Source organism: Danio rerio, chromosome 5 (assembly GCF_049306965.1).
Source record: "Danio rerio strain Tuebingen ecotype United States chromosome 5, GRCz12tu, whole genome shotgun sequence".
NCBI lineage: Eukaryota > Metazoa > Chordata > Actinopteri > Cypriniformes > Danionidae > Danio > Danio rerio.
The window spans coordinates 24,078,264-24,090,868 of NC_133180.1; the positions used below are offsets into that span (position 1 = coordinate 24,078,264).

At 34.7% G+C, this 12,605-nt stretch overlaps 1 protein-coding gene across 8 annotated transcripts in view; it reads right to left on the bottom strand.

The window, feature by feature from the left end:
* The window catches only part of gria3a (glutamate receptor, ionotropic, AMPA 3a), a 76,862-nt gene that overhangs the window by 46,349 nt on the left and 17,908 nt on the right, over positions 1-12,605 (bottom strand). For all 8 annotated transcript variants that reach the window (XR_012405728.1, XR_012405727.1, XM_005165096.5 and 5 more), the window contains 5 exon segments: positions 9,531-9,718; positions 4,419-4,472; positions 4,168-4,329; positions 614-781; positions 276-380 (listed from right to left, as the gene is read on the bottom strand). Coding sequence is in view for 6 of the 8 variants with exons in the window: in XM_005165096.5 (XP_005165153.1) it covers positions 276-380; positions 614-781; positions 4,168-4,329; positions 4,419-4,472; positions 9,531-9,718 (677 nt within the window). In the remaining 2 variants the exon portion in view is untranslated.

The window sequence follows — 12,605 nt, forward strand, 5'->3', positions numbered from 1 at the left end:
TGTTTAAAGGAAAGTGACAAAACATAAAGTATATTTGGCCTGCACTGTGATCCTCTTTTAATATACCACCATATGATTCTCGTTGTAAATATGCCAGACATATTTTTGGAATTATATTAACTGTTATTACACTGAATGACATTTTAGTGGGAGTCTTTTGTAAATCACAGTAAAACTTGCACATACACTGTTAATGCTCTAAAGTGACTTGTGGCTTCACAGTGACAGAAATATTGGGTGAATTTATAGAAACTGCCCCTCCCGAAGGCACTAACCTTTCGTGCTCCTCCCGGCTTCATTTCATAAACATCAACGGTGTAATTTGATCGCCGTCCAAATGAGTCGAACTGAATATTTCCCGTCATACCCTGAACCTGAACCTGCAGGAGCAAAGCACACAGGAACAGTAACACCCACAAAATAACAAGCATGGCAACAAAGAAAAGCATGAAAGGCGATCACATGCTGTCTAGCTGTCATATAAACACACAGAAAAAACAAAGACAAACCATTTCAAACACAATAAACAAACACATTTATTTCTGTAAAAATATATACTATATGTTGATAACTCTTAGCTATCTGTCTGAGGCCCTTTATGGACCCCTCCTACCATTTTGAGCGCTCTCTCGATGTCAATTCCCTGGCTCCACGGTACGGCCGGGTTGGCCAGACAATCGCCTGCACTCCCTCTACGAGAAATATCCACACGCTGACGTCGCAAATACCGAAATGCCTCGGCTATCACCAGGATGGCATCGTGGGTCAGTGCAGAAGTGTACTAAACAGGACAACAAACAGATCAAATGGTTTACATGTGGTACAAGTAAAGTCAGAATTATTAGCCCTCCTGAATTATTAGCCCCTCCTGTATATTTTTTCGCCTAATTTCTGTTTAACAAAAAGATTTTGTCAACACATTTCTAAACATAACAGTTTAATAACTAATTTCTAATAAATGATTTATTTAATTTTTTATATGACATTTAACAATATTTTACTAGATACTTATCAAGACACTAGTATTCAGCTTAAAGTGACATTTAAAGGCTTAATCAGGTTAATTTGGCAAGTTAGTGGTAATTAGGCAAGTCGTTGTTTGGCGGAGGAGAAATGGCCGTGCCCAACTGAGCCTGGTTTCTCTCAAGGTTTTTTTCCCTTCACTTTTTTTTTAATTGGTGAAGTTTGTTCCTCACCGCTGTCGCCACAGGCTTGCATGGTTTGGTTCGGTACTTGTGGAGCTGCGCATCGATGGACTTGCTCTTCAGTGTTTGGACTCTCAGCAGTGAAAATGAACCAAACTGAACTGAATTAAACTTAAACTCTGAAAACGGGACTGACATGGTTTCAATTTACTATAATCTTCTATGTTAAGCTGCACTGACACAATCTACATTGCAAAAACGTCATAGAAATACAGATGAACCGATTTGAATTGTGTAACAATGGTTTGTTCTGTAGACACTCCAAAACAATATTCATTTAAAGGGCTAATAATATTGACTAAAAAATTATTTTAAAAAAAAATAATAATAATAATAATAAAAACTAATTTTTAGCCGAAATAAAACAACTAAGACTTTCTTTAGAAGAAAAAATACGATAGCGAAAAACACTTTACAATTATACAACAGACTGAATTGTAATAAATAAAGATGATGGTGTGATTGTGCAGTTTTTGGCACTAAGTTTCATCACAATGCTTCAAGTGAATATGGTCATTTCATCTGAATTTCAACACGTGTGAGATCAATCAGTAGAAACTAGGTTTAATTTTGTGTCTCTGGAAAAGCAATGAGCTTTGACAATGTATTATATGTTAAACCTCCAGCTGTTTGTGTCCATTTGTTAAAGAGGGATATTTGGTTTTCAGATTTTTGCAGTCAAGATTTTAGCTTCCATTCTGAAGTAAAGAGATGAAATTAGACCTGTGGGTAAAGATGACCTTTCCAGAATTGGCACAGAGGGAGACAAGCTGCGTGTGGTCACATACTATATGCTGTTTTTCAAAAATATAATATATTGCAGTGATGAAAATGCACAATATTATTGTAGGTGCTGTGAATTATTACATATTCAACTTTTATTTTTAAAAAGTATAGTTTTTAACAACACCATGTAACTTGTTATTGTGTATAGTGTTATTTTTTCTAATTAAATCCTTTAAAAAATTTAATCTAATTAAATAGAGATGGGTTTATTACTTAGATTTTCCATGTACATATCAGATATAATTGTTTTTCATTAAAACCTTTAAGCTAATTAAATAAAATAATTCAGTTTTAATTCACAGTGTTAAAATATGGACATTTGCATTTTTAAATATTCATATACCTTTCACATTAATTTTTTAATGCTTAATCTGTCATCAGACATTCAAATGAGTTGGTCTATTTTGTATTTTGCAATGATGATATTTTAAGAAGATAAATATTAGTAAGAATAATATCAAGAAATATTAAACAGTTTATTTTAACTAGTAGAGGCCATATAATACCCCATCTAAATAATCAGAAAGTTGCTTTTTAACATCAAAATTAGTAAATGTTTATATTTTCAATAATAAAACACTGGCAAATCTTGCACAAACCAAATGTAAACTGTATCTAGTTACACTAATTTAAGGGCTCATATTGAATTCAACACTTATGCAACAGTTGAGTGAGGTGCATTTGGAGCTTTTAAAGTCGGCACAAAACTGAAATTGCATCTTTTTTCCCTATACTGTTACACATACTCTAAAATGATTCTGCAATATGAGGAACACTTTCAGGGTGTTTATCCACTGGCAATTGATTATAATTGGACAGTTGATTTGTTCACACTTTATTTTGATCGTCCATTTGCTGAATTTAAGTTACATTGTATCTACATGCCAATTAATTCTCATTAGATTATAAGTAGACTGTAAGGTTGGGGTTAGGGTTACTGTAAGCTGACATGTACATGCAAAGTTTCTTATAGTCAGTTAAATGTCTGTTTAGCAGCAGTATCAACAGATATTAGGCAGACAATCTACTAATACTCAAATGGACCATTAAAATAAAGTGTTACCATTAATAACAAGTGACTGATTAGTTATATTAAAGATTATGATGGTGCATTGTGCTAAAGAAACACTCCACCTTTTGAAAATAGGTTTTTTATTTACTCCCCAAGAGTTAAACAGTTGTGTTTAATAATTTTTTAATTAATTCAGCCAATCTGCAGGTCTGGCGGGATCACATTTAGCTTAGCTTAGCATAGATCATTGAATCAGATTAGACCATTAGCATCTAACTCAAAAATTATTTTGAGTTTGATCATTTTCCTATTTAAATCTTGACTCTTCTGCACTTTTATTGTGTACTAACAGCAACAGAAAATTAAAAGTAGCTATTTCTAGGCCTAGGTCTAAGAATTATGCTCTTATTCCGGCATAATAATCAAGGAACTTTGCTGGCACACCATGACTGCGGTAGGCGCAATGATATTTTGCAATACATTAAAATACTCCCCTGCACCAAGCCTTACCATTGTGCATAAAACAGTATATTCATACATTCATTCATTCATTTATTTTCTTTCAGCTTGTATTTTTAGTCCCAGCTAAGTCCCTGATTTATCAGGGGTCGCCACAGTGGAATCGATCCCCACATAATATATTATAGTTCCTAATAATATCGGGAAAAAAAATCATTTTCTGTCTGTCTTGGTATAGTCAATGTATCTACAGAAAAGCCCAGCTTTTAAATAGTATAATTATCTAAATTCATTGAAATTTTTGAGTGAGATGCTAATGGTGTAATCTAACTCAATGATCTATGCTAAACTAAGCTAAGCTCAAAGTGCTTCCGCCAAACCCAGAGATTGGCTGAATGGTAGTCAAAAATGGTAAAACTCAACCGTTCAGCTCGAGGGGACATGTAAAATGAGCCTGTTTTCAAAAAAGTGTTACAATACACATTCCATGAAAATGTTGATCTTGATTTCACTTGACAAGCACAGATAGCGAATAAAAGATGTTTAATAAAAACCACTGCATGGCTGCTACTGTATATTAATCTCATCAAATCACGTTATCATAAATTACACATCCACACACAAATAAACGCCACAAACATATTCATAAATGGCACACTCCCAAATAAACACATCACATATGCACATAAATAAGCATAGAAAGACCTTCAGAGGAGAGCTTCTAGACTCGGGAAACTCTCTTTCGTCGAGCCGCTCCCAGCGTTGGAGAAACTGCTGCACGATTGGACTGTCAGGATTTATGATCTGGAATCCAGTAATATTCGCTCCTCCCGAAAACACCTTATCCAAACTCATGTTGGTAAAACCCTGGGAAGAACAGTAATCAGCGGTCAAATGTACGCTTGCAGAAGGTTTAAAAAAATAGGGGCTGTGAGCATTTCTTCTGCATTTCTTACAAGATTAGCCAGGATGTAATGATATCCTCGACTGTTCTTTCCGGCGATTACAACCTGGAAGTAAAAGGGAAAAAAAGTGTCATTGAGGCTGAAATATGTCTGAATAACTGCATTTTTTACTTTATTAATAATTTAGTTGAATAGCAAGGACAAATAAGAAGCAGGATTTTTTTGTAATTGAGAGTTTTATTTATTTATTTATTTTGCAAATAAATCAAGCCAAGTATTAACCTATTGATGTAGGCCATGTTAAAGTTTCTCCAGAGATGTTTGATTGGGTTTAAGTCAGAGCTCTGGCCGGGCCACTCTATGAAAGATGCTTCTGAACTAAATATTAAGTGTAAATGAAAAGCGAAGGTAACTTATGCAATGCAGTTATTTCATTTTTGTTTGTATTACATTTGAAAATTTATCAAAAAAGGTTTTTGTTTTGGCGTTATGGTGTATGAATAATATAGTTGAATAGCACAGGAAATCAGGAGCCAGGAGTTTTTGGTAATTGAGTGTTTTAATTGACAAATAAATCAAGCCAAATATCAACCTATTGATGGAGGCCATTTTAAAGTTTCTCTAGAGATGTTTGATATGGATTAAGTGAGGGCCCTGGCCGGGCCACTCTATGAAGGATGTTTATACAGACACTGCATAAGCCTCTCCTGCACTGTCTATCTGTGCTCTTTGAGCTATTAATCCTTAAAGATGTGTGTGCGTCCTTTTAAATCATGTACGAACCATTGAGAAAAAAATTCTAATAAAAAAACATCTCAAAGATATTCCTGGACTAAATACCAAGTGTAAATGAAAAGGGAAGGTAAACTTATGCAATGCAGTTATTTCAATTTTTAATTTGTATTACATTTGAAAATTGATCACAAAAATTTTTTTGTTTTGGCATTATGGTGTAAGAATAATATGGTTAATAATTTGATTGGGTTCAAGTCAGAACTCTGGCCAGGGCACTCTATAAAGGATGTTTATACAGACACTGAAATACAGAATATTTATTCATTTTCTTTTCGGCTTAGTCCCTTTATTATTCTAGGGTCGCCACAGCCGAATGAACCACCAACTTATCCAGCACAAGTTTTACGCAGCGGATGCCCTTTCAGCTGCTACCAATGACTGCGAAAGATCCATACACACTCATTCACGCACATACACTATGGTCAATTTAGCTTACCCAATTCACCTCCTCCGCATGTCTTTGGGCTGTGGGGGAACCTGAAGCACCCAGAGGAAACACACACAAACATGTGGAGAACATGCAAACTCCACACAGAAATGCCAACTGACCTAGCTGGGGCTCAAACCTGCAACCTTTATGCTGTGAGGCGATTGTGCTACCCACTGCGCCACCGTGCTCCCTCGAAATATAGAACAATCAATGTGTAAATGCAAAATTTCCTGCAAAATAAAACTGGTTTCTTCTAATTATTCTATTATTTAAAGGGAGCATAATTATTTTAAAGTCTTCTTGGGTATTTTGAGGACAGAAAAAGTCATATGAAGACTTAAAAGCACCAGGGTTACTTAAATAAAATAATTAATTATATATTTAAAAAAAAAACTCAGGAAATTGTTTTGTTAAGTTTAACATCATATAAAAAACCTTAAGAAATAAATAAAACTGAACAACATGAAATAAAAAAATAACATTAAAACTTATGATAAATATAATAAATATATATATATATATATATATATATATATATATATATATATATATATATATATATATAATTTATATATATAGTAGATATAAAAATAAGATTAAATATATAACTATTAATTATAGTATTACTATTAAATATACTAATATAATAACTATTCCAAAAAGAGTACTATTCAAAACATCTTTAAATATATATATTAATAATTACATTAGCACTTCATTTTTTAAATTTATTATTTATATGAATTTTTACATTTTACAAACATATCAAACAACCCTTACAGAAATAATAATAATAAAATTATAAATACAAATAAATAAATGAAAATAATAAAATAAAACCTAGGAGGTTGCATGTTCTCCCTATGTTGGCATGTTTCCTCGCTATAGGTGATTTGGGTAAGCTAAATTGACTGTAGTGTATGTGTGTCAATGCAAGAGTGTATGGTTGACTCCCAGTGTTGGATTGCGGGTGGAAGGGCATTCGCTGTGTAAAACATATGCTGGATAAGTTGGCAGTTCATTCTGCTGTGATGACGCCAGACTAATAAAGGGACTAAGCCGAAAAGAAAAATGAATGACTGAATAAAACCCAATTAATTAGCTCCCCATTTATAGAGAAATAATCCTGTTCAGCACATAAATCAAGACTTGCCCCACCAAGAAAATTCCCAAACAACTCTTACTAATTTAACTGTGACAGTACTGACAATGCTAGCTGTGAATACCAGGAGAATAAGGCAGAGTGTCTATGGAAATAAGTTTGTAAAATGTTTTTTTAAATGAGAAAAATCAGGTCAGTAGTGCGCATAGTTACACAACCAGAGCTGAATGAATTTACTCCATTGTCCTGCTTGCACCTGCTGGCCACTGCAGAGCTGTTACAATAGCCACGCCTTCACACACACGCATGCACGCACGCACACACACACACGTTATTATTTATTGTTCAGCAAAGGTGCAGTACTTAAATACAGTGGCAATATTGGAATATTTAGTGGCATGCCAGCAAAGCTTCACTGACTCTTAGGCACATCATAAAGGTATGACCCAACCACGCCCACACAAAAACACAAAAACACACACACACACACACACACACACACACACACACACACACACACACACACACACACACACACACACACATATTGATTTACAAACAGCATCAGACAGCCGGTCTGCTGAATGCACAGCGCTCTGATTAGCTTTCTCTGAGCGCTGATTGATCTACCCATGGATTTCATTATCTCTCTGACCTCCTAGTGACACGCACACACATTCTTTTTGTGTATGTGTGTGTGGAAAACAAACTAGCAAAACAGACATGGAGGGTAACAAACAGAAAGAGATGGAATACGTGAAACTAGGAGAATGGGAGAATGTAACAGTACCTTTGAGAGCAGTATTTTTGGATGAGAGGAAAGGGAGTATTTTTAGTTTTCTCACTGTTCCCTTGTTACAGGACGCTGTGCCCTACTTACACAAACACACACGCTCTCTCTCACACACACTATTTTTATCACCTTATTTGCTAACGACTGGATTTCGGAAAGATATTAATCAATAACGCAAAACTGAGACAGGACTGTTCCTATTGCCACAGCAGGCAGAAGATCACAACAGAGCCTCGGAATTAATAGTTAAAAGATTGTGATCATGATTGAAACACCCACATAATCTAAATGGAATTCACATCCGCTTTTGAAATCTTCAACAAGTACAAATCACAGCCGGAGTTGCCAAGCCTGTTTATAATACGCAACTTCTATTTTGTTAAGCTGCATTAAATCACGGGTCGCAGTTTGTTTATTTTCAGCTTTTTTTTTTTTTTTTTAAATGATGGTTGCCTGGGTAGAAAATATGACAAGCAATTGTATTTCTTTGCATTTCTGGCTGCTTATTTTCTTCAGTGTTTTGACTGACACTTTCTGCTCACCACTAATAGCCAATTAGTAGAATAATGTAAGCGCTGTAGCTTCAAACATTCACCCCGTCCAGCCCTTTCTCTCCTCGTTTCAGAAAAATCACATTCAGTGCACACCTGTGTGACAGGATTCAAAAAATAATCATACGGAGATGTAAGATGGTGTATGTTTATTAAAAAAATACATTTATAATGTTTTAAGTATTGAAATGGTATCATTTGTTTTATTGAATTCAAAATATTGGCCATATGATGCAGCTTCCCTTTAGTGCTCATCTCTTGTTCTTTTCTCTCCAATCCTATTCTACCCACAGGTGAATGGAGATGAGTGGTGCTGTTTTGTAAATAAAAATGTCAAACTGAAAGCAGTTTTTTGTAGACTCATTTATTAATAATGGTGATAAATTAATGATGATAAATATTCTAGTGATATTAGACTTAGTGATATTGATTTAACCGGCAGCTTGCTCTCTACAATACTCTTGGGTCGCCCACTGAAGCGAAGCGGGGCTTTGACCGGTCAGTACATGGATGGGAGACCGCATGGGAAAGCTAGGTTGCCAGAAATTAGTTAGTGAGGCCGACAGTGGGCGCTCAACCTGTGATCTGTGTGGGTCCTAATGCCCCAGAATAGTGAAGGGGACTCTATACTGCTCAGTGAGTGGCGACTTTTCGATGAGATGTTAAACCGAGGTCCTGACTCTCTGTGGCAATTAAAAATCCCAGGATGTCTTCCTGGTCAAATTTGCCCACTGGCTTCTGTCAATCATGGCCTCCTAACCATCACCATATCATAATTGGCTCCAACAATCTGTCTCCTCTCCACCAATGAGCTGGTGTGGGGTATGCGGTCTAGTGCAATATGAGTGCGGTCGCGTCATCCAGGTGGCACACTGGTAGTGGATGAAAAGATTCCCCCCAAAAATGTGTAAAGTGCGTCCAGATAAGTGCTATATAAATGTCAGGACATATTATTATCATTATTACTTATTTTGGACTTGTTTTTAAAGCTGTGGTGTTGCGAGAGTTGGTGGACATTTAGATCTGTGTTGATGTTTCTGCTGAGTAGTCCTGTATAGCTATTAAAACGGGTTCAGTCTTTATTCTTTTTAGCCACATATTATTATATAAATAATGGGATATTTCTGAGATTAGTCAATATTAAAATATAAAAATTGATGTCTAATGCAGCAATAAAAGCAGATTGAATCACCTTTTTATATATAAAAGAAGATTAGAATATATACGCACACACACAAACACACACACTCATATATATATATACATAAATATATTTAATTATAGTGTGTGCTTATTGTGTGTGTTTATTTGTGACTTAAAAATAGACAAAATAGGCTTAAAAATAGACAAAGCAAAAAATTTTTTTTTTTTCAGAACCTTTAGTAAATAGAGAGAACTGTAATCTGTATTAAAGAAAAAAAAAAAGATTCTCAGTTTATTCAGATCATCTGACTGAATCAAATGTTAATTGTGTATATGTGTTTGGATGTACCTGCTCGAGAATACTGTTAATGCGCTCAACTTCACAGTCGATAAGGAAACGTTTCTCCTGGCGACGATCCATTTCTTCAATAATGCGCCTGTATTCAAGAGGATCTACGATGTTCCCCACTGAACGTGCCGTAACCTGCCAGTTATTCATCACCGCAGATTCCATGATGGCCTGTAGGATGGAAAACCCTGAGAGAGAAACAGAAAATAAAACATGGTGTGTGACACACTGGTACATGGGGGCCATGTAGATGTGGTAACAGGGCAGAATTGGGCCAAAATGATGGAGCAAGCAGTGCTTCGCTTCTCTCTTTGGTTCGAGAATACTAAGGAACTGCTGATGCAGTGCAAATCTGAAGGATGAAAGGAGAAGGCAGAAAAAGAGGCATGGTGAATGTAATTACTGCTACTCTGCACTAATCATTACAATGCCATGGCAAAACACACCTATTTCTATATACAGCATGTATGTTTTTGTTCATGTGTCTGTGTAGGCCTTTGTATTTCACATTTATTTTACATATGCTTCAATATAGAGCAGATTCACTGCAGATCATATCTTGCATGCAACTAACCATGTCTTCTGCAATACATCAGATCCGCTGCAGCACATATCAGACCCCTGCATAGGCACCCCACCCCAGCGAGAGAGGGTTTTGTTTGCTCTGAAAATCCCTCACAATTTAATCTATGCCAAAAACTGAAAACAAAAAAAATTGGAATACTCCATGTGTTCAAGAGGGGTGGGGGCGGGGATGGGGGGGCAGCAGGGAATCATCAATTCTGTGCAAAGTGGTGCATAATAGAAAACAATATATTCTAATCTTCTTACAGAATCTCTATCTCTCTCTTCTCTCTTCTCTCTCTCTCTTCTCTCTCTCTCTCTCTCTCTCTTTCTCTCTCTCTCTCTCTCTCTCTCTCTATATATATATATATATATATATATATATATATATATATATATATATATATATATATATACATACAGTTGAAGTCAGAATTATTAGCCCCCCTGAATTATTAGGCCCCGTTTATTTTTTCCCCCAATTTCTGTTTAACGGAGAGCAGATTTCTTAACCACATTTCTAAACATAATAGTTTTAATAACTAATTTCTAATAACTGATTTATTTTATCTTTGCCATGATAGCAGTAGATAATATTTTACTATATTTATATATATTTTACTAGATAATTTTCAAGACACTTCTATACAGCTTTAAAGGACATTTAAAGGCTTAACTAGGTTGACTAGAGTAGGGAGGGTAATCAGGCTTTTTCACAATAAAACACAAAATCAAGTGTAGTATGCAACAGGATTATGTTTGTTTGAGTTTATTAAAACAGTCATTCTTTAAATGACTTTAGCAGTCGTTATTTAAAACTGTTAAAACATGGTCAACCGTTGACCGGCAGTCAAAGGGTTTTAAAGATGCATGTGTGTCTTTTCAAATCCTGTCTGAACCATGAGAACTACGCCAAATAAAGAAACATTTCAAAGATGATTCTGAACTAAATATCAAGTGTAAATAAAAAGGGAAAGTAATGTTTTTTATTTGAATTAAATTAGAAAATTTAAATCACAAAAAGTTTTTGTTTTGGCATTATGGTGTATGAACTGTAATTTGATGTGGATAACTTTCTTTTTTTTAATTATTTTTAAGGTTTTTCATCTTTATTATGATATAGGACAGTGGAGATTTTAGACAGGAAAGCCTTGGCAGCAGAGTAATGGGAAGGATCAGCAAAGGACCTCAAGCCGGGAAACAATCTTAGGTCGCTGTGAGCACTATATACAGCTGAAGTCAGAATTATTAGCACCCATTTTTTTCTTTTTCTAAATATTTCCAAATTAATGTTTAACAGAGCAAGGAAATGTTCACAGTATGTCTGATAATATATTTTTTTCTGGAGAAAGTCTAATTTGTTTTTGTTTTTTCGTCTAGAATGACAGCAATTTTAAATTTCTAAAAAAACATATTAAGGACAAAATTATTAGCCTCTTTAAGTTATATATTTTTTTCGATAGTCTACAGAACAAACCATTGTCATACATTAACTTGCCTAATTTCCCTAACCTGCCTAGTTAAAATAATTAACCTAGTTAAGCCTTTAAATGTCACTTTAAGCTGTATAGAAGTGTCTTGAAAAATATCTAGTCAAATATTATTTACTGTTATCATGGGCAAAGATAAAATAAATCAGTTATTAGAAATGAATTATTAAAACTATTATGTTTAGAAATGTGTTTAAAAAAAATCTGCTCTCCATTAAACAAAAAATGGGGGGAAAAATAAACAGGGGGGGCTAATAATTTAGGGGGGCTAATAATTGTGACTTCAACTGTATGTGGCGCACAGTAGGCCACTGGTGCCAGCATGTGGATAATTTTCAAATAATTATTATAATAAATATACCTGAAATAGTTTTTTGATTTATATAATATTGTTTAAATAAATTACATTTTAGTGAGTTTCATTAAAAAAAATGAAACAATAGACAGTCTAATGACTAAAGCTGATGAAACTAATAACGAAACTATAACTTTTGTCTTTGACCAATAAAAATCTACATTGTCTATGGCCAAAAATTATGTCCGAATGCATAATTTGCACAACATTTACTTTTAAATTAATTCAACTGTATTTGACAAATCGAAACTTGGTTAAGGTGTTCAAAGCAAAACTCAAACTTAACCAACTAATACCCTTGATAACCTCTAGTTTTAAGTCATACACATAATCAGCCCTGATCCATTCCGTCTCATTTTTAGCCCTGCAATCACATTCATTATAGGACAACACACACACACACTCAATCACTATTTTAATTAGCATACGTCCTGGAGAGCCACACCGCCAGGCTGTTTAGCCGTTACCAATTAATCAAGACTGACAGCTCGCAAAGAGGTGAGAATTCAAATGACACATAAGCACTTCAGCTCTTAAAGTCATACGTGTTGATGAGAGGAAGGACATGTGATATGTGCGAGCCACAAAAACATTCATTAAAGAGGAGTTAATTAAAGAGGGGTTCCCTTAATAGCAATTAAGAAGGTCTTATTAAAGATGGTATGG